Source organism: Microtus ochrogaster, unplaced genomic scaffold (assembly GCF_000317375.1).
Source record: "Microtus ochrogaster isolate Prairie Vole_2 unplaced genomic scaffold, MicOch1.0 UNK35, whole genome shotgun sequence".
Taxonomy (NCBI): Eukaryota; Metazoa; Chordata; class Mammalia; order Rodentia; family Cricetidae; genus Microtus; species Microtus ochrogaster.
The window spans coordinates 1,314,506-1,338,116 of record NW_004949133.1 but is presented as its reverse complement, the minus strand read 5'-3'; the positions used below and the strand labels follow the sequence as shown (position 1 = coordinate 1,338,116).

The 23,611-nt window shown below is 41.6% G+C and overlaps 1 protein-coding gene across 1 annotated transcript; it reads left to right on the top strand.

Moving 5' to 3' along the window:
* Window positions 1–8,135: 8,135 nt before the first annotated feature.
* LOC101982351 (olfactory receptor 6Y1) lies at window positions 8,136–9,113 on the top strand. The gene has a single exon (XM_005368533.1). It carries the CDS (start codon window positions 8,136–8,138, stop codon window positions 9,111–9,113), a length of 978 nt encoding a protein of 325 aa, XP_005368590.1.
* The last annotated feature ends 14,498 nt before the right edge of the window (window positions 9,114–23,611 follow it).

Genomic DNA, 23,611 nt, shown 5'->3' with positions numbered 1-23,611 from the left:
TCAGTCTTGTCTTACTTTTCTCTACATTTAAGTTATACATTAATGAACTCAAACAATAAAAACTTCATTTCATTTCATTTCAAGAATTTCAGGTCTCCTCTGAACATTGTATTAAAAAAAGAAATGAACTGTAAAGCCCCTGCCCTTCAGACTCTTAGTCAAAGGGTGTTGGCGAACTGATTTTAGGAGGTTTACTCTTCCTAGTTCCCACCACAAATAATCAGAAGCTCATTTAAGTATCAGGATGCCGCATGCTCTGCATAAATGTAAAGGAAGACTGCAGAAGGGAAAACATCTCGAGGGAGAAGCCTCTTAACAAAAGTTGCCCTGTCAGAAGTATTTCCACTATGCCATTTCCAGACTTGAGAAATTCCAGAGCTGTCTAGAACTCTCATGGTCAAATGTAGCTATTTTGATATTGGCATGTGAAAGAAAGCAAATGGATCCATATCTATCATCCTGCACAAAACTCAAGGTCAAGTGGATCAAAGACCTCAACATAAATCCAGAAATGCAGAACCTGATAGAAGAGAAAGTGGGGAATAGCCTTGAGTGCATAAACACAGGAGACGACTTCCTGAACAGACACCAATAATGCAGACACTAAGATAAACACTTAATAAATAGGACCTCATGAAACTGAAGTTTCTGTAAGGCAAAAGACACCTACAATAGAACAAAACAGCATTCCTACAGAATGGGAAGAGATCTTCACCAGCCCAACATCTGACAGAGGGCTAATCTTCAAAATATATAAAGAACTCAAGAAGCTAAACACCAAAATACCAAATAATCCAATTTAAAAATGGGGTACAATCTAAACAGAGAATTCTTTTTCAAGACAGAGCTTTGAGTGTCCTGGAACTTACTCTATAGACCAAGTTGTCTTTGAACTTAGAGCTCTGCCTGCCTCTGCCTCCTAAGTGCTGGGATTAAAAGCATGCACCACTGGGCAACTTGAATTGAAATTTTTGAAATATATTATCTTTTACTGATTCTTTGGAAATTTCACATCATGCACCCAATCCCACTCATTTCCCAGTCCGTCCATATCTACCCTTGAAGTATTTCCTCCTCCAAAGAAAACTTTAAAGAATAAATGTGCTAATAAAAAACCATACTTCACTTCTCAGTTTTTCTGCCTCTCCATCACCTCTTCATTTGTCTTAGGGACACTGGGAGCTGTAAACCCTTTTGTCCAAACAGCTTTACTTGAAAATGTTCATTGTAATGAGTTGTTGGTCTGGCTCAAGGTATACCATTTATGCTGGACCGTCACCAGCAATCCTCTTGGATATCCTGCTGTTACCATGAGTCATAAAGATCCTGCATCTCTAGTTCATAGGGCCAGTCCTTCCATATGCCCCAGCACGTCATAGACGGTGTAAATGTTGGGTTGTGCCAACTCACAGCATTGGATGTCGGCCTGGGTGTAGCTCAGTTGGTCAAGCCAGGCTTCTACTTGGATTTCCTCTGTCAAATGAGGATCAGGGCCAGCTCTCCTGCACCCCCAGCATCACGGTCAGCTGTCCCATGGCTGTGGTGAGGTGTGGGGCCAGCTCTCCCGAATGTTGAGCCAGCTCTCTCAGGGTCGGGTCATCAGGGCCAGTGAGGGGTGAGGCCAGCTCTCTGATGAGGTGTAGGGCCAACACTACCACTGCAGCAGTCAGTGAAGGGCAGAGCCGGATCTCTCAGGGCCAGCAAAGGGCAGGAACCTCTCGGTAGGGCACTTGGATTTCAATCCACATGATTCACATGGGCCCCCGCGGTAAAAGCAGGCCCCAGCTATAGCGCAACCACAGGCCCGGACATGGCCCTTGGCAGCATCACGGGCTCAGATGTCGCCATGGACCCAGGTGACAGCACAAGCCACTCAGATCGGTATGTCTCCTGTGGAGGCATGAACTTCAGACACCAGCATCACCTCTGGTGCCAGTCTAGACCCCACATGTCACACTTTTTTAAATGGTTTCCATTACAGTCTTTTGTCCTTGGAAGACTTTATTATTTATAAAATTGTTTTCAGAAAGAGAACCGCACACATGCACACACACACACACACACACACACACACACACATTTTTATTCCCACCTTTTCCCCCAGAGTCTGATTGGAAAGACAAGGCCATGTACTTCCGCTCTAAGGTCCCTCTTGTGGCCTAAGGTCTCACTTAGCGTTTTCCTTACTATCCCCCCAGGATGTCCTTGAGTTCTGAAAGGGCCAAATACATTTTTTTAAGGCTTTGTCTCTTGAGAGGTCCCCTGTGGGTGGGAGGGAGTTGGTTTCTGTTCCTCCAGTAGCTTGGAGAAAGAAAGGTGCACAAATAGCTTCATTCAGTGACTTCTTCTAGCTCACCAGAAACCAGCCTTGGCCAGCAATCATCTAGGTTGAGGGATGGTGTCTTTCTTTCTGACTACATGATTTTGTCTCTTTTCTAGGCACAATCTGAAGATCCCTAACAAGGACAGAAAAAGAGTGACATCTGAAGAAAAATGGTGAGTTAAAGAAACAATACATGTTTCAAAAAAAAAACAAGAATTTAATCAGATTTTAGTTGTTTTCTTGAAGAGAAGCAGGGAATAATTGGAGACTTCTCCTCACAAACAGAATTGATCAGAATTTTTATTTCATATATTTTAAAGGACAGTTTGTCTTTGCTGAGCCTTTGATGAACATTAAGGTAACATGACAAGGAGGAAACTTTGCACATACATAGAGCAATTAAACTGAGATTTCTTTAGTCACTGTGTCAAGTCTTATGAAAAAACATGAGGAACTAAGAGCCGTTAGGTGCTATTGAGTATTCTGTTATGTCAAGGGTCTCCTGTAAGAAACCACTCTAGGTGAAGCTGGCGTAAGGCTTTGCAAACTACCCTGTTGCCTGCTCTACTAAAGATCCATTTGTTGTATCTTGTAAAACCACTCACTGACCTGCAAAAAAAAAAAAAAATCCAAGTCTGTAGGTGTGCAGGAGAGAGAAAGAAAGGAGGCTGAAACATGTGACACCACCAGGATGAATACATGTATGAGGAGGAGCAGAGATGTGAGCATATATGCATGCTTTTATATTGAATAAGGGCATCTGCTATCAAACAAGAAGCAACAGAACTTCTTGTTCACAGCTTCTTGGAAGATAATTACTTGTTGATATTTTTAGTATTGAAGGGATAGAAGGAAAGCCTGTCTTTTCCACTGTATTGATTATTCAAAAATTCATTATGTGGTTGCATTTATATTTGACTAGAAATCCTAGGATATGCTACCCATTAATGTAGCTCAAAATGAGATCAATAGAATCTGACCATTTTCCCCTAGAGGAAAAAATAATTATTTCAAATACAGGCTGTGGTGTTGAAAATTTATAAAGGACAAAGAAAAGCACAGGTGTTAGATATGCATATTTTCCCCTATAGTTTTGAAGCCTAACTCAGTAGAAGCCAAGCTATGCAGAGGAGATCACTCTATGACAGCTAATTGCTCTGCCCTGAGACACACTTAGGAACCGCTCTATTATAACCCTGAATCACAGGAGCTGCTAAGAATCCAATGAAAGGGAGCTAGATTGGAATTGCATCCCCTGAAACTGATTTAGAGGAACAGGAATTTTTTTTTTCCTGTTGAAAATGTCTGGGCATTCAAATCTAAGATGGACACATCTGCCTCTGACTGTCTTACACATCGTTCTTACTTCCCCACAGGAACTGGAGAAACACTAGATTGAGCATAGGAGATGATTGGGTCGAGACTCACCGGTTCTCTCCACTTTGGAGCTCCTGACCCACAGTTTCATGAATCCCACCCCCACAGAGTTCACGCAGCAATCTTTAATATAATTGTTTTCTCAAGAACTCTGCCCAAATAAATTCATTCTCCACCCTTTCATCTCCTCACAAACAACAAAAACCAATCTCTTTCCAAGCGCATCATGACCTTGGCTTCCTCCTTAATTACCTGTGTGGGACGACCTTTTGCCACCCTACTGGGAAATCAGAGACAGAACCTCTGCCCTTTACTGGTGGAAGGCTCCAGAGCTGGTGTTAGTTCTTTCCCTGTTTTCAGAATAAAATCAAACCTTAAACCCCACAGGTGCTTTTCAAAACATTCTGGTCTTGGCCCCACGAATGTCCTGGGAGTCATGCAATGATCAGAAACATTAAGAACCTAAAATCCTGACTCTATATGGAGATTGAGGGGTGTTCATATGTTGACCAGGGTAATGGGGCATTTAAGTGTTAGATGGACCTGATACTGATTTCACATGTAAAACCTCCTGCTTTGATGAAGAAAGGACAGTTCAACTCCAGGACTTTGAACATAGACTCAGAAAGGTAGAATCTCTGGGTTTTAAAGAGAAAGCCTATAACCTCAAAACAGAGACTCACTTTTTTTTTTTAAGTGCTACAATCATTTTAGGTGTCAAATCTTCTATCCATGCTAGGATGGGTGAAAACATTGATCTTGCACTGAGATTCATAAATTAAGAAGGAATTTGAATCTTCTGAGCTAGCAGGTTCCCTGCAGTTCCCAAACCCTGTGTGTGTATATGCCTGTGTGAGTGTGCATACACACACATTTGTCATTATGCAGTAGAATCGCAACTGTAAAAGTTTTTAAACACATTTTTAAGAAAAAAATTGTGCTTAAATTATTCATATTAAATTTTTTAATTCTGTTGAAATAAAGATAAAAGTTAAGGTGACTTGTCGATCAAGCTCTCATTGTGGTATACAATTAATTTACTTAAATTAAGTATATAAGATAATCAGTATTAAAAATTACTAGGGACTGGCATAAAATCACTAATAAGTAACTATTCTGCCAACATACAGCTGTTTAACTTTAGGAAAAATACTGTAACATAGAAAATCATCTCATTTGATTAAAAAAAGTATTTTAAACTAAAATATCATTGATTTTAAAGTACTATTATTTTAGAATATTCCCTAGCTTTTGACTCTCATTTCAGCACTTAATGATTTTACTTCTTAAATTTATATCTCATATGGAGATATACTAAAACCGAAAGTACAATTTTGGGTTCAGTATCAAAAAATAGAAAGACAGTGAGATGGTCATAAATGCCAAATATAACAGCACTCAGAAGGCTAAGGTAGAAGGCTGAGGTAGGCAGTTTGAAGCTATCCTGAGTGTCTCTCTCTTTATCTTTCTCTCTTCATATATGTTGGCTGTGCTCCACTCATACAGTATCGTGTGTGTGTGTGTGTGTGTGTGTGTGTGTGTGTGTGTATACATATGATATAATTTTCGATACAGCATCTTTCCTAAAGTTAAATAGCTATATGTTGGCAGAATAGCTACTTATTAATGATTATATGCAGTCCCTAATAATCTTTAATATTGATTATCTTACATACTTAATTATGTATATGTGAAAAGCAATCACAATAAAAATGGAATTTGATTATTTAATTTCAATTCCATCACTGTAACAAGCAAGCAACTAGTGTGACTGTGAGGTAAAGATTTAATATTCCCTAAAGTGGTCAGCATAGTATTTCTTCCTTCTGAGTCCCTGCTTGTGGAGCTGCTGGGAAGGACCCCAGAGCGCTTTGAGATATTCAGAGTGATGCAGCCCCAGAGTGATGCTGCCATGCACTGGACACACCCTCTGCAGGACTGGGCTGCAGGAGAAGGGCAGCTGTTGAGTATGAAAGCCACACTCTCTCTCGCCTGCCGAAAGGGCCGTCTAACCTGTTTTAGAAACTACCAGGATGTGACTCAAACAACCCAGGCCGTTCAGAGCTGTAGGGTCTGCTAAGATTCTTTAGAGGCCAGAGTAGATGCCAGCAGACTGTAAGATACCAGGGTATAATTCACTGCCTGTCGTTTTCTGAAATTTAAAAATGCTTGCAGGAGCTGCCACGAGCTCATAGGTCTGGAACATGAAACATACAGCAGAGCAGCACAGACCAAGAAAACAGTAACATAACCCTTGTTAGAAGAGAAGGGATGGAAATGTGGCAGAAAAAAGCTGAGTAGCAATTGAGCTAGCTAGGTGGTAGTGGCACACCCCTTTAATCCCAGCAGGTTGAGCTAAGCAGATCTCTGTGAGTTTGAGGCCAGTCTGGTCTACAAAGTGAGTTCTAGGAAAGCCAGAGTTACATAGAGAAATCCTCTGTCTCGGAAAAAAAAATAAATAAAGGAAATAAAAGAAAAAAGAAAGTGAAATGAACTAACCTAAAAGATATTGAATTAGTTTGCCTCTCGGATTTGGAAATTAGAAGAAAAGAAGATGAAGGAAAAATCTCAGGAGGATTCTTAAAGCTCCCTTTGTTTATACTCCTCACAGTTCTAGTAGTGACTATTAGGCTGTGGTCATCTAGACCAGTTCTGTGTTTGTGTGTGTGTGCGTGGGCAGGTATTGCATAAGAAACCTTATTCTAGGCCAATGAGACAGTTCTGTGAGTGAAAATGTGTGCCAGCAAATCAGATGACCTAAATTCCATTTCCAGTATCCATGCAGTAAAAGATGGAACCAACTCATGCAAGTCTTCCTGACTTCAACATGCACACACACACACACACACACACACACACGCGCGCGCGCGCACACACACAAACAAATGTAAAAATAATTTAAAAAAATTATAATCCAGCAGAAAACAACGGCTAAATTTGTTGTGTTCTATGAGTTTTTTCCTTTTTTTTTTTTATCACAATCTGTGTTTTCCTCCCTAAGCATGTATCATTTTGGCATAAGCTTCTGTTTCTATCATCCTAAATCTGAAATGTAAATGAAAACAGAGGACTAGATAGAATAAACCGTTTTCTTGCTTTCTCCCTTCCTTTTTCTGTGTGTGTGTGTGTCTCTCTCCCTACCTCCCTCCCCGACCCCTCTCTGCCCATTTCCTTAGAAAATAGCCTTTCCTGAGTCATTCTATATACTTAGACCTCAAAAACAAAGCTGTTGAGAAAGGAGGGACAGGAATCGCTGTGGGGGGAAAAAAAAACAATAAAAACACCAATAGGTCATAAAAGGGATGGAAACAAGGAACTGTTTCCAATCCTAGAGGTTCTGGAGCAAGTCTCAGCCCATCCTAGAGAGAGCCTGTGCTTTGTTTAATTACCGGATAAGAAGTGACACTCACAGAAAAGGTCTTCTATAATATTACTGCCAAATGGCTGATGAGTTCTTTTTTAACAATCATAAAATGTCCAATTTCCTCCCCCTTTTCCATTAATGATAACTGACATTTTCACCGTCTTTTTTCCAGAGTTTTGTTATTGGTAGGACGGGGTGTATCCTTGGGAATGGAATTAAAAAGATGACAGTGTGTGTTGAATGTAGGCTAAGAACAGTAGCTTGGGAAAAAAAAAAAACATCAAACAACTTATGGGAACATAAAGTCTAAATCCTATTTGATGTTTACAAAATATGAATCTCTTCCTATGATTCTTACCTGAGAAATAATTTAACTAATATTTAGCTAGACAAAGACAAGGGTGAAATTTAAACATATTTTTGCCAAATTGCCCATCAAGATGGCTATACAGTGGATTCAGTTGAAGGAAGTGGCCTTCAAATTATTCATTCACCTTTATCCTTTGAGAAGATAGTGAATGTTCCTATCACCTCTATTGCTATTAACCTGGGAATTGCTCAATTTTTGCTCTATTAAAGCTTTGTAATATTTTTTTGATTAAACAAATATAATTGTCTTTATTTTAAGGATAAGTGGGGTCACAAAATTTGTCTGGCATCATACATTTACACCTAGAGAATAAGTTATTGAGTCTTCTGCCTTCTTTTTCCATGCTATAGATGGGAAAACTTTGCCCATAGTGAATGAGTGGTCTCAAGAGACTTCCCTATGCCCAATGGTGATATATTGAAAAAGCACAGAGCTTGGCCATGGGAGGTCTGATTTCATTGCTGTGTGGTCTTGGGCAAATAGGCCTTTTGGACTAATTTTTTAAAGTTTAAAATACAAATACCCTCAAAGTGAATTGCTATTCAACAGTTTTAGTTTTAGTTCATGATTCGAGAGGAAATAAAGACATGAACGCAGGAAACCTCTCACTATGATGAATTGCTAGAGGTGGGGCATCAGTATAATCGATTTCAGGTTGTTACTTGTGACACAGAAGGAACTGACTTTGCCCACAGCAAGCCATGATCATCAAGGTTCCGGATGCAGACAATTTTACTGCGACAACACAGTTTATTCTTCTTGGATTTCTAACCCGACCTGCCTTCCAGTTACTGCTCTTCTCTGTCTTCCTGGTAACCTACCTGCTGACCCTAGTAGAGAACCTTCTCATCATCCTGGCCATCCACAGTGATGGGCAACTGCACAAGCCAATGTACTTCTTTCTAAGTCACCTCTCTTTCTTGGAGATGTGGTATGTCACTGTCATCAGTCCCAAGATGCTGGTCAACTTCCTCAGCAAGGACAAGAGCATCTCCTTCAATGGTTGCATGACACAACTTTACTTCTTTGTAACCTTCGTCTGCACCGAGTACATACTCCTCGCTGTCATGGCCTTTGATCGCTATGTAGCCATTTGCAATCCATTACGCTACCCTGTCATTATGACCAACCAGCTTTGTGGAATCTTGGCTGGGGGTTGCTGGTTCTGTGGGCTCATGACTGCCATGATTAAGATGGTGTTCATAGCTCGGTTGCGCTACTGCGGCACACCACGTATCAATCACTACTTCTGTGATATCTCTCCACTCCTCAATGTCTCCTGTGAGGATTCCTCTCAGGCTGAACTGGTAGACTTCTTCTTGGCCCTCATGGTCATTGCTGTACCTCTCTGTGTGGTAGTGACATCTTACGTCACCATCCTCATCGCCATCCTCAAGATCCCATCAGCTCAGGGGCGTCAAAAGGCTTTCTCCACCTGCGCCTCTCACCTGGCAGTTGTAACTCTCTTTTACTCCACAACCCTTTTTACATACGCCCGTCCGAAGCTCATGTATGCCTACAATTCAAACAAAGTAGTGTCGGTCCTCTACACTGTCATTGTGCCCCTCCTCAATCCCATCATCTACTGTTTGAGGAACCGTGATGTGAAAATGGCCCTAAAAAAGACTATACTTTGCATTAGAAGTGGACCCGGGGAAGATGGGGGTTTCAGTAGTTAAAAAAGAAAACTTACACCATTACACTTCGAAGATGGCGCAGCAGTTAAGAGCACTAGATGCTCTTTCAGAGGACCTGAGTTGACTTCCCAACACCCATAAGGAAGCTCACAACCACCTGCTACTCTAGTTCCAGGGAGTGCAATGTCCTCGTCTGGCTTCCACTGGCTTGTTTGTGATCCTCAGACATACACATAAAACAAATCAGCCATACACATAAAATAAAAATAAAATTTAAAAAATTAAAACTTAGGGAATTCTTTCTGGCATAAATAAGTAGATGACCACCATCCATTTTCATCAGTCTGATTTATATTCATTCATCGACTACATAGTACTACTGTAAGACTTTTTTTAAATTATAGATAAAATTCAACTCAACATAACAAGGCAGAACATATTTACTTTGTATACAATAAGTTATTAATAATTCTTTCAAATAAATTTGTGTGGGGGTAATATGATCATGTGTGCTTGTGTGTGGTGTTATGATCATGTGTGCTTTGTACAGTGGCATGACCATGTGTGCTTGTTGCTATGGTATGATCATTGTGTGGTGATGTATGCACAAGGACATTCATCCATGGAGACCAGAAGTCAGCATCAAATATCTTCCACTATCACTATCTACCTGATCCTCCTACCGCCCGTCCCCTGCAGAGCTGGGATTAGAGACACCTGCCACTTGCCCCTACAGATGGCTTTTTACAGGAGTGCTGGGGATCTGAACTCCAGCCCCCATGCTGGCACAAGTATTTTACCCATTGAGCCAATCTGCCCAGACCTTTCAAGTAAATTTTAAAGACTGAGTCTTTAACGGAAAAATAGATGAAGAATGTAAATATAATAAATAAAAATTATTTAGATGGCAGTTATTGGTTGAATAGTGCCCTTCCAAAGAAGATATACTGAAGTTCTAATCCTTGATACCCTAGAATATGACTTTCCTTGGGATTTGGATTTATGTAATGAGCAACTGCAAATTTGGATTTCCATCATCATATCTCAGAGTTAGCAAACAATAAAAGCGCACACATAATTTGAACATATGAAACTTATTAAGAATTTTAATTGTTTTTTCTGAAAATGTCTTATGAATAACTGGTTTTCCAACATGGATGTTTTTTCTAGTACAAACAACATCTCTTAATAAATGATCAAGCTAGGCTTCTCCATATATTAGTGGATTCTTCGCAGTCCTGAAGACAACAGGGTGAAAACATAAGCGAGCTGTTGGGTTCTTCCTGGATCCTCTACAAAATGCTTTTGCGCAAAGCGGCTATTTCTGTACTGAAAAGAGATAAACCACCAAAGAGGCTGGATCTCAAAACACTGACACCGAGGGAGGGGAAATTTATAGAGATCTTTTTAGAAAATGCTGAGATTTTCTGTTAAGAAACTTTTGTTTCTTCTTCATAAATATTTGAAACAAATAAATTGACAGAAAGAGAAATACCCAGAAGCATTTTACCAGAAACAAAGTACTTATCAATAAATTATCACTAAGTACATATTGCAGAATGTTATTATTCTCAAAAGCGCTCTATATTAAAATGGGAGATTGTTCGGAGCAAGCTATCACTCTTCTCAAACAGGAGACAACGCCCACAGTGCAATGTCTGCAGACTCTGCATACATGTCTTCACCTTTTACAACTATGAACCTGTAAACAGCACTACTGTAAAGTGGTGTATACTATATAATAATATACATAAAGTATACATGTGTGGTGTGTGTATATGTGAATGTGGTGTGCTGTATGTGTGTGAGAGAGATGTGTGTGTGGTATGTGTGTATGTTGTGTGTATGGCATGGTGTGTGTATATGTGAGTGTGTGGATGTGGTGTGTGTGAGGTGTGTGTATGTATGTGTGCTGTGGGGTATTGTGTGGTGTGGTATGGGGTATGTGTGTGTGGTGAGGTGTGTGTGTGTGGTGGGGGGGTTATGTGTGTATAGGGGTGTATTATGTGGGTGGTGGTGTGTGTGTATATGTGGTTAAGTGTGTATGTGTGTGTGGTATGTGTGTGAGGTGGGGGGTTATGTGTGTATAGGGGTGTATTATGTGGTGTGTGTGGTGTGGTGTGTGTGTGTGTGGTGTGGTGTGTATGTGTGTGGTGTGGTGTGTGTATGTAGTATGAGGTGTGTGTGTGTGGTGAGGTGTGCGTGTGTGTGTAGTGTGGGGTGTGTGTGTATGTGTGTGTGGTGTGGGGTGTGTGTGTATGTGAGGTGTGTGTAGGGAGGATGCACGGGGATGCCTGAGAATGACAACAGCAGGTGTCCCCCTCAGTTACTCTCCACCTTACGGTCTGAGTCAGGGTTTCTTACTGACCCCAGCCACCTCCCACACTCTGAGATACCAGGTAGGCTCCTACCCGCTTGGCTTCCTGTGGGCTCTGGAGTCTGAAATACAATTCCCAATCTTGCACAATGAACTCTGCCGCGCACCGCGGACCCCCGTCTGCGCTCTATGCGCTAGAATCCAGTTTGTGATCCTCTGGCAAAGGGCTGGAGGTTGAGGAAAGACACGCAGAGACAGACCGATACACGGACCTCCCAACACTGGTACCAAAAAGCCCTTCTTTAATAGCACCATGGAGGCTTAAATACCCTGCAGTCAATGGCCAACAGGTGAAAATCCCATCCTCTGATCTTCTAGGCAAAGCACAGCTTTTCGTAACTTCAATTAGAAGCAGGGAAGAGCAGCTGAAGGCCAGGACTCAATTAGTCGCAACAGAACTCTCAACTCCTTGAGCCATATTCCCAGCACAGAAAGCCTTTTCAGATAATCCAGTATGAATGTTACTATTTTCTACAGAAAAATCCATGTACTTGAATTAAGAACATTGCCTTATGGGACTAGAAAAAGAGATGGCTCAGAGCTTAGGAGCACTGTGTACTTCCAGAAGACCTAGGTTTGATTCCCAGTATCCACAGTGTAGCTCACAACTATCTGTAACTCCATTCCCAGGGGATCTGATGCCCTTTTCTGGCCTCTGTGGATATCAGGCCCACACATGGTGGGCAAACATATATGCAGGCAAAATACCCACACACATAACAAAATTTTAATTGATTCTTGTAAAGAACATTATTTTATGACAAAATTCTACCTTCACTCCCAAAATAATACACATGCATATATAGTTTAGACATTCCAATACTTAATTACTTTCTAAAGTATGCATGCATACAAATATGTTTCACACGTTTTAAACTCTGCTTTGAATACCTTGTAACTCATTGTCCACTGTGCCTTTTCTGCTCCCTTGTGTGTGCAAAGGTGACTTTCTAGGACCCTGTCTTGTAATATTCTGGCATCTAATTCTCAGGAGAGTTTGCTCTCGTGTTGTTTCATTCCTATGGAACCCAGAGATACATTTCATTAAGTTTTTAGACCAATACCATTGGGAACAAAAGTCTAAAAGCTTAATTAAGAACAGAGTCTTCAAAGGGGCTCTTGGAAAAAAAAAGTCTATTAAATACACAAAGCCTTTCTCCTTCATGAATTTCTCGACTTTTAATTGAATAAATGGCAGCTAAATTTATCAAAGAACAAAACAGTTCTTCCATACATAGTACTTTGAAACAAAAAATTCTTTTTTTCATTTTAGACTTCATCTCCCCCATGTAACCAGCTCCTTTTCAGAGCTGAGGCTACATTAAACTATTCTATAAGATATTTAATTAGGCCCATTAATAGTTTTAAAGCTAATCAACATAGCTCTGAAATAACATTTTGTTTTCAACCTACGTAGTCGTCATGGAACACATAGCATTTTGATGAAGAATGGACCACATATTCATCAGTATCTCACTGTGATTATATTGCTATGTAATGTGTAGATATTGTTAAGTTTATATGAGAACCCTCTTATGCCTGGATATGATGGTGCCTGCCTTTCATTTCAGCACTTAGAAGGCAGAAGTAAGCAGATCTCTGTGAGTTCCAAACCAGTTAGGGCTACCTGCATAGTGGATCTCTGATTTTTAAGATAATTATGAGTGAGAAAAATGGTGTAGAGTTGGGTGGGGGAGGAGTTGTGGAGGATGTGGGAGAAGTTGGGAGAAGGGAAAGCATGATCAGAATATCTTGAATAGAAAAAATTATTTTCAATAAAAAGTAGTAATTTTAACCCAATTTTTTATGTTTTTGTTTCCTACTGTTTTAAGTCAGTTTAAAATATTCATCCTATCAGAAAATATTTCAGTTAGAAGAAGAACATTGGATCTTTTTTCCTGCATTACTGGTTTTCAGACTCAGAACCTGGTAGGCAGTGAGTTGTCGAAGACCAGCCCCGACAAAAAACATTTCTCCTACCAGAGTGGAGGTGTGGGAATGAAAACACAACTCACGTGACAATATCTTTCAGGAATCCTTCATGAAATCTTGAATTCACATCCTGAAAATCACCCCCATTTACTCTCCAAAACGCTTTTAGATCAAAATGTGAACTGGGGGAGGGGGGACGTTCATTAACATTCTGTTTTCTAGGTAGCAGGGAGAATGACTTTGGTCACATCCACACTCACTCCTGTGCCTTCTCTGTCAAGTAGACTGAGGAGCACCTCTTCCCCAGGGGACCTCCTGTATCACAACAGGAGGAGCAGAACGACATTAGCATATCCTGACCATTTGCTGAGGATGACTCCAGGTTGTCTCACTATTAAAAAGCTAGGGGACCACCTTCTGTGTCTTAGATGTAAACTGTGCCTTGCCAGGCCGCTCAGAATCCTGACTGTCATACAATGTAGGAATATGACCGGTATAATCCGGCCTCTAGAGTGAGTCTATCCTTGACCTGTATGTACCTCTAATTCCTGGGAACAAAATTTCACTGGACTGCAGCCACGACCATTAATCGATGATCAATCAAAGACTTCAGAGACCTCATGGGATACATAAAATATTTACCACCGCTCTCTTTTCAGGAAAAGTTTTCTGAAATGCTGAAAGAATGTGAATGTCTATATTCAATCCATTAGCAAGATCCAAATAGATTTGAGGACCCAGTATCTTAGCTCTTGTGCACTGCGAACAAATGCCATAAAATAATGGTTGTTTTTTGTTGGTAAGCAGAGAACGTCACTGTGCCAGGAAGCTTTGCAGCCCAGCAGTGCATCAGGTCTTAGCACAGAGTTTATCTAAGGAAAAACTAAGCACTATAGCTTTCCTATAATTGGGAGGTCTCCAGTCTACTATAACTTCACCCCATTGAAAAGTGATTTCATACTATATTTTATGGTTACACTCATTTACTTCCTGAGTATTTAAACTATCTCAACTTCATACAATAATGCTATAATAAGTATGCTTTTGAATTTTTTTATTTTTGAAAGTATAATTTTATTACATTTCTCTCTTCCCTTTCTTCACTCTAAACCCTCTATATATGCCTCCCTACTCCCTTCAAATTCATGGCCTCTTTGTTCACTAATTGTTAATACAGATATCTATGTATGTGTGTATACACATATGTTCCGAAATATAGCCTGCTAAAGTCCATGTAATGTTACTTGTGTGTATGTTTTCAGAGCTAACCATGTGGAACTGGACAACTAACTGGTGTGCTCTTCTCTAGGGACAATCAATCACCTGTCACACTCTCCACTTTTTTCAGTCACCTGTAGTTCTTTGAATAGGATGGAGACCCCACGGGTTTTATCCCATCTACTTGGGCATGCTCACTGGTGGCATCCTTGCTCAACTTAAATTTGGGCGATCACGTGGCTGAGAATAAATATCTATAAAGTTGTGTGTGTGTGTATGTATGTGTGTGTGCGCGTGCGTGCGTGCGCATGCACGTGCACATGTATCTGTGATGTTTAATATCCATTTACAACTTGGATGGATTTTTGATCCCCTGTGGAACAAGCACTAGTCATGACTGTGTGGGCATTCCCTGAGAGGTTTAACTTATAGAAGAAGACCCGCTGTGAATGGTGGTAGCATCATCCCATACATAGGCTTGGAGCCTTGGCTAAATACAAAGGAGAACACCAGTGTTCATCTCTCCCTGCTTCTTGAAGACAGACACAATGTAACCAGTCTCTTAATTTTCCTGTGACCATTCCTTCTCCACCAAGATGAACTATACACACAGTATGCCAAAATAAAGTCTTTTTTCCTGACTCTATTTATTCACATATTTTATTACAGTAGCTAGGAAACAAGTAAGATATGTGACACATTTATATAAATGTCCCTAATATAGATCTTAGTTTGTTAGATATAAGATATATTAAAATGTCCTTAACATATGCTTACATGTCTGTGTTTAAAGATGTGTTTTCCTGTCCCAGAAGAAGAAATGTTATGGACGTTAGATAAAAATAATTATATATTTGCAATTTTGTTGTATGCTACTACTCAGCGCCAATAATGTCATGGCCATTGGAGGAGAACCTATGACCACTAATGTACTAAGCCAATATAATCCCTAATAGCAATCTAGAAAGTTTTGCCCATATACCCACAGAAAAGTGTAATCTTCATCATTGAGAAAACTTCTCTTTGCAACAGACAGAGACCACTTCAGAAAAACATAACCAATCAAAATGCAGTTGTGGAGGCCAGTCCCAGTGGATACATCTACAAAACACTCCACTACCTAAGACTCAGGCAACATCGCGGAAGACAGGGAAGAAAGCTTGAAATGGCTCTTCTTTCTTGTCTTCTTTCTACCTCTTTTTTTATTCCTCTAACCTATATGATTCCCCTCGTATTTATACTTTGTTTCCTTTTCCCTCCTTACCCATATTTCCCTCTTCCTGTCTCTTAATTATTAACATCCTTAGTTCCAAAATATAAATACTGTAAACCACAAAGGTATGGAAAACATACTTTGAGAAACAGTCAGTATCTTTAAGAACTGGTACTGAAAAAAAAAAAGTAGATGTCTGTGTGTTGAAAAATGAACCTAAATCCATGAATCTCACCTTGCAGAAAAAATATCAACGTAAAATGGACCACGAACCTTACTAAAAATCTGAAGCTGATAGAGGAAAAACTCTTCAAATAGGATTTTTGAAAACAATCTCCAATAGCACAGCAAATAACTCCTCAATTAACAGACAAAATTGCAACAATTTATAAAGCATCTATACAGTAATGGAAATAAGTAATTAAGTAAAGAACAGACTACAGAGACCAGGAAAATCCTTATTAATAATACATTGAGCAGGGGATGAATATCTAGCATCTATAGAAAACTTTAAATATTAAGTACCTAGCCAGGTGGCTCAGTGGTTAAGAACACCTATTGTTATTGAAGAGAAGCAGGAGTGAGCACCCACAGGGCAGCTCCCAGCTGTCTGTAACTCCAATTCTAGGGATCCAACACACAGGGCAGCTCCCAGCTGTCTGTAACTCCAATTCTAGGGGATCCAACACACAGGGCAGCTCCCAGCTGTCTGTAACTCCAATTCTAGGGGATCCAACACACTCTCTTGCTTCCGTGGGCACCAAGCATGTGCATGTTACACAGACATACATGCCGGCAAATACACACATAAAATAAAAACGGAGAAATCTTTTTTTAAAGATGGACTGTTGAATTTAATAGTTCTTAAGGGGAAAAGGTAAAATAGACAATGCAATAAATATTTTAAACTGTTGGAGCACCTGCTAAACACAAAAAGATTGTTCTGAGATCCCATTTCTCCCTATTGAGAAGGGTTGTCATCAAGGAAACAGAGACAAATTCTGGCAAGAAAATGAGAAAGAAACGGTTATACACTGGTGTTGGTACTACTGTATGATTCGTCTCTACTGTGCCTGGATGAATACCTGAGGGGACATAAAACCATGGGTGTCAGCATAGAGTACTTGCGCATCCATGTTTATTGCTGCACTATGGATGGACCCTGCCTAGAAGGGTCCATTAGCAGAAAATGGATAAAGAAAATGAAGGAAATATGCAGTGAAGAGTATTCTTCATGACCAGCTTGTCTAGGTTTGGAACCACCTCTAGGCATGACCTCTGTGAAAGGACTTTCAGAGACGTTTAACCAAAGGAGGAGACAGGCCTTGGAAGTGCCCAGCACCATCCTGTGGTCTGGCATCCTAAAGCAAATGAAAAGGGATAAAGGGGGAGAGAGAACCAGACACCAGCGTTCATCTCTCTCTGCTTCCTGACTATGGGTAGGTACAAAGTAACTAAGGCCATTCCGTGCTGCCACTGCCAAGCCTTATCAACCACAATGCGCTGTGCCTGCAAAACATGAGCAAAACACATCCTTCCTTTCTTCCTCAAACTGCTTTTGCAACTGAGTAACTCATTTATATATAGTAGAATTTTACTGTTACACAGACTGAAATGATGACATTTTCAGGAAAATGAATGGAACAGAAAAATAAATGTTTACCAGGGTACGCCAGACCCCAAAGGATGAAAATATTTTTCTCTCATATTCAGAGGCTAAATTTAAATGTATATAAATGCATATATTCATAAATTTGTGTGCTTATGTATGCGTACATGTATAGCACACAGCAGTAGACAGGGGACTAAAGGGGGAAGAAACAAGAAAGAGTGATGGAACATATATGACATGTATACAGAGAAGGAGACTGGGAAGAAAGCAGCTGATCAGCAAGAAAGAGTACGTGGGACCAGCCAAAAAACAGTGGGCAGGACAAGCAAAAACAAATCACAGGACATATGGAGAGGGCTCTTTGATTAAGAGCACTCGTTGTTCAAGCAGAGGACTGGGGTTTGGTTCCCAGCACCCACATGATGGCTTCGAGCGGTCTCTCCTTCCAGTCCCAGGAATCTGACACCATCTTCTGTCTTCTGTGGACTTCGGGCACACACATGGTACACACAAAATAAAAATAAATGTCTAGTAAAAGGATGTTGAAAAGAACAAACTATAATGATATGCGTGTATGACAATGATATAATGAAATCTAATTCTTAGTATGCGACCTGAAATAAAGTAACACATAATAAAGAAAGAAACGAGTGGAAGTCTAGTTAGTTCCCCTGTTTTAAAAAAAAGGAAAAAGTGAGCCTGTTAGTGATGAGGAAACTTAGTGCAGTGGAAACTTCTGGAATCTATGAAAGTGACCCTAGAAAAGACTCCTAGTAGGGAAGATACGGAACCTGGACTGACTATCTTCTATAACTAAGAAAGACTTCAAAGGTGGGACTGGAGCATCAACCCAGCCACAAAACTTTTGACCTACAATCTATCTGGCTTGCAAGGCATGCTGGGGCAATGGTGGCACAGAACAGGTGGGAGTAACCAACAAATGACTGGTCCAACTCTAGGCCATTGCCTGTAATGAGACTGTGCCACCCCCAGCCAGCTCCCAAATAATGACACAGAGAGACTTCTTACCAATTGTGAAATCTTGACCTTACCTTAGGCTTGTCCCACTGCCCTTATAACTTAGATGACTCCATTTATTTTAACCTATGTTCTGCCACACGACTCCTTACCTCATCTCTCCAGACTGCTCGCGCTGCTCCTTCGCACCTGGCTGCTGATCCTGCCTTCTTCCCAGATTTCTCTCTCTGCCCTGAAGTCCTACCCATACTTCCTGCCTAGGTATTGGCTGTTCAGATATTTATTACACCAATCGCAGCAATACCTTCCCACACAGTGTACAAATATCCCACACCACTTTACATGAGAGTTAGCCCCCTCCTGACACTGCCTGGATGGTCAGAAAGCAGAGACTGGAGAGCGTAGAGACCCAGGATAAAACCAAACAAGACTGGTCAAAAAAAAAAAAATCAATGAATCCTAATGATATTCTGCTATACTCATTGACTGATGCCTGGTACAATTGTCATCAGAAAGGTATCATCCAGAAACTGGTGGGCGCAGAATCAGAGGCCCACAGTCAAACACTAGGCAGAACTCAGGAGCCCCATAGAAGAGGTAGGGGAGGAGGATTGCAGGCAGGAGGGGTCAAAGATATCACAAGAACACAGCCCACAGCATCAACTAAGCAGGACTCATAGTGGCTCACAGAGACCGCAGAGGTAATCACAGAGCCTGTATGGGCCTGAGCTAGGCCCTCTGCATGCATATTATGTTTGTATAGCTGTGTTCTTGTGGGACTCCTAACAGTGGGAGTGGGGACGTTCTGACTCCTGTGCCTTCTTTTGGGACCTTTTCCCACCTACTGAATAGCCTTGTCCGGCCTTGATGTGAGAGTTTGTGCCTAGTTTTGCTTGATTTATTGTGTCATGTTCAGCCTGGGAGGCCTGCTTTTTCCTAAAGGGAAACAAGAGAGAAGTGGATATGGGTGAGTGGGGAGGGGGGAGAAGTGGAGGGAGGGGAAACTGTGGTCAGAATGTAATATAAAGAAAAAAGAATAAAAAGAGAAGTGCTCCCCTCTTTCCCATTTCCCAGCAAACTGCTATGGCCAAAATCAGCTGTAGTGGGTTGAAAAGACTTTAACGTCCGGAAACAAGAGAGTGCCTGATGTGGCACCCGTGTGTGCCTGAGAGAGAGAGAAAGAGAGAGAGAGAGAGAGAGAGAGAGAGAGAGAGAGAGAGAGAGAGAGAGGTGCCACAGTACACACACATCACACATATGTTGGAAGACAAAACACAACCTACGTTGTCATTCCTCACCTTCTATTTCATTGGAGGCGATGAACAGCCGTGAACAGACATCCAGGGAGTCTCCAGACTCTGCCTCCTGGCTAGGTGTAAGAGTTCTGGAATTACATATATTTGCTACCACATTAGGCTTCATGTGCGTTCTGGGGAATCTGAACTAAGGTCCTCGTGCAAGCATGGCAAGACTTTAATACTGAACTGGCACATTTTCCATACTGAATCTCTTGTCTGTAACTCTTCCATGTGGAAGTTGTAGGTACTCTTCTGATGGTGCTTTCTTGTCCGCCCCTTTTCTCAACTGTTCCAAATCGAGCTGCTGCTGAGGTTCCTTTGAAGTGCTTACTGGACATCCGTAGTAACCCTTACATGTGCATAATTTCTGAAAACTCATGGGTTTAATAACTTTTCTGACCAAGTTTTCAAAAAGGAAAAATAAATGCATGCAGTCTAACTACTCAGTTCTTAAGGTAAGCGAGTGCCACCTAGTGTTACATTTCTGAAACTACTAAGCTTTTGAATTTTAAATAGTTATTAACTCAGTTTCTTCAAAAATCGGTTACTGGTGGAGAAAGCACATGAACGCAATGTGTATGAGAAAATATGTAGCATAGTAGAGTCATTCACTGGACCACGCATTTTAGCATCACTGATTGCAGAACCCTCGGAAGCTCTGCACAGGCTTCTCAGAAACAAATCAATGTAACGCTTGAACATGTAAACGCTGTTTATGCAATCCCCTTCCTTCCCAATATTTCCCATAACACAGCACTCCAAGAAACCGTTAACACATCGCTCATTGTGGTTCTACTCATAAAACTGTCATTTCACCATGGTCCTCCTCCCAACACCACCAGTTCATCGTGGTCCTCCTGCCAACACTGTCAGTTTGTCGTGGTCCTCCTCCCAACACCATCAGTTCATTGGGTCCTTTTCCCAACCCCATCAATTCATCGTGGTCCTCCTCCCAACCCATCACTTCATTGTGGCCCTCCTCCCAACCCATCACTTCATCGTGGCCCTCCTCCCAACCCATCAGTTCATGGTGGCCCTCCTCCCAACCCATCAGTTCATCGTGGTCCTCCTCCCAACACCATCAGTTTGTCACATTCCTCCTCCCAACACCATCAGTTCCTCTTTCTCCCAAGTCCTCTTTCTCTTTCTTTAGACCGATTTTCATTCTAACCCCCGCATTTGATCATATCTATAGTATTCTTGAGTATGACGATGACTCCTTTTGGGAGAGTCTAAAAGAATATGAAGACGGTGTATAGTGCATGGAGTTTGCCGCCAGCTGACAATACAGAATGGGCATTGAAGACAGGTAGGGAACCGGAGTCTAGATGAACCACACCAAAAATCTGTCTCCTTTTACCGTAGAAAGCACATGCAATTTGTGATGATTGATTTTTAATGTCAATTCACCACAAATCAGAATCACCTGAGTGGCACCTACCTGAAGAATCGTCATGATTTACCTTAATTGATGTAGGAAGACCAACCCCTGGTGTGGGTGACACCTTCCTGTGGCAGCCCAGATGGCAAGGGGCATGGCCAAAGGAAGATCACTGATGTTTTACTTGTTTGGCCTTTCCTCTGATCTCATTTATTTACGCAGTTGCTGCTAATGAAGATTCCTTAGGTGATACCAGAGCCAGTACCACCAAGCTTCCGTTTTCCACGAATGACCAGCACTTTTCCAGGAACTTTCCTGGTTTGGGGCACTGGGCTGAGACTACAAAAACATCTGACATGAGGGCTGAGCCACTCTGAGTTTATCATCCTCTCCACTATAGGACAAGCACAGTAAGAATAACCCAAGTACTGGCACTCCTACCCTTAGGACAAAACAACTATGGCGTCCTCAGCCTCTCAATGGTGAGATAACTATAGTTACGATTTTAACGTGCTGCAGTAAGCAGTGTTCCTGCATGTCCTCTGCTTCAGTGCCTGCCTTCACTCTCCGCAGCCCTGCTGCCATGATAAACTATAACCTGTAAACCAAATGAACCCTTTCTTCCACAAAGCTGCTTTTGGTCGTAGTGTTTATCATAGCAAAGGAAAGCCAAGTAGAATACAATGCAATCAACATCTGGTCTGCTCTAGAACATCTGTGAGGCTCATCGCTAGAACTTGTGTTTATGACTGGAAAAGGACCTTCTGACCTGTGAATGAACCAGCAGTTCCCAGTTCTCCCTCCACACCTGTTCCTGGGCCTCTCAGCTCTGTTTCCCACTTCTGCCAAGGGAAGGCCAACCATATCTGTTTTTCTGTGCCCTGTCCTGCCCTTTCACGCAGCCTCACACCCTGAACACGTGTCTAGGAGGTTTGTAGCATACCTCAGACTGTCCATCCCAGGGGCAGGGACATAGTAGAACACCGCTGTAGTGCCAGAATGATTGACGGTTTTAGGCCAAAAAAAAAAAAAAATTAAAAAGCTAGACTTTGAACAAAACCCCAAAACACCCAAGAGAAAGCTCTGATTCTGTTTCCAGCAGGCAGGCAACGGTCACTACCATCTTTTCTTCTCAAACCAAAAACAATAGCAAAATAAGCAGGGGGTGGGAGGAGAATGACAGAAGTCTCTAAAGCATCAGTGGGCATGGTGGATCGCTGATGGGGTTACATCTCAGCGGTGGATGGTTTCTCTCTCTCTCTCCTTCCCATTCTTTTACTGAATGGAACCATGTGTATTCTCTGAGACTTTCTCTGCCTTTAGCCTTAGTCACTGTTCTCTGCGTTTGCACTCCCCCAGCACATTGCAGAGTCCACCCCACAAGGAATCGGGCTCTCTGCAGCCCCTCTCTCTCACTCCTTGCAGCCCTTCTAAATTACTCTTCCTTTACTACTGAAACTTCCGTTGCTTTTTGTTACTCAGAGGAAGACTGCTCTCCATCTGGTCCTAGTTCATTCCCAGGGATTCTAGCAGTCAGTTGATGGGCGCCACCTGCTGTTTTTTCAAATCTACAGCAGGCTTTGGTTGTTATTGCAAAAGCTCTCTGGGTGTTCAGGGGTTCTGCATTGTTTTCATACCCTCACCCTCCACTTTGCTCAAGCTGCCTGTGCTCTCTATAGCTTGGTTTTTAAGGTAGGGTACCACTTAGAACTGGAATAAAGAAAAGGCTTGAGATGTTTGAGCCAACTACCTAGGGCTAGCCCTGAAGCTGTGTGCCCTAGGACTTCAGTTCCCTTTGTGATGGGAGTTTTTAAAAGCTAGGGGGGCTAGGTATGCAGGCTGTAACAACAGGAAGTGCTAACAGTTCCAATAAGGGTTTAGTCCTGAACACGGATAGGGATACAAGTTCCATATACAGTACATGAACAGCAACTGCTAATCATCTGTAAAGGGCAGAGACAGATGGGCTCTATCGCTGATCCCATTCAGTAACAATAAAAACTGCTTATCTGATAAAAGGGCGGATTGAGAGGCTTTTGATGAAGCTTTGCTCTGTAGCGTCACAGAATCCAACCACAAAAGTGCAATCCACATCCACAGCAATGCAGCGCCCTGTCTCCATGCCTTGTTACAGTCACCGTGAGTGCTGGGCTGGAAGCCATGAAACCTCTCCCAGTAATTAAACCAATAGCTACACGAGACAGAGTACCGAAAAGAACACTATCCATTTTGTGTCCTGGAACGCTGATAGCACAGTAAGGGCACTAAATAGGGGCAAGCCGCTACAGCCACACAAATAAACACTGTTCCTATGTAGCTGAAGAGAGGCCAGTTGGCCAAGTTGAGAGCAGAGCAATAACTCATGTCCCTTGGTCTGTGAGCACTGATGGCTGGACTGTGAACCCTGACTTTATAGATAACCCAGTGAGAAAGGAGAACTGCTGGGTGCTGACTCAGCCACTATGGGAACAACGGAGGGGAAAGAAAATATATAACATGATTCAGCACAGAGCCCTCAGTGCTTGTGGAGG

Coding starts and splice junctions, on each gene's coding strand:
- LOC101982351 (XM_005368533.1), top strand. CDS start 8,136: ATGATCATCAAGGTTCCGGATGCAGACAATTTTACTGCGACAACACAG.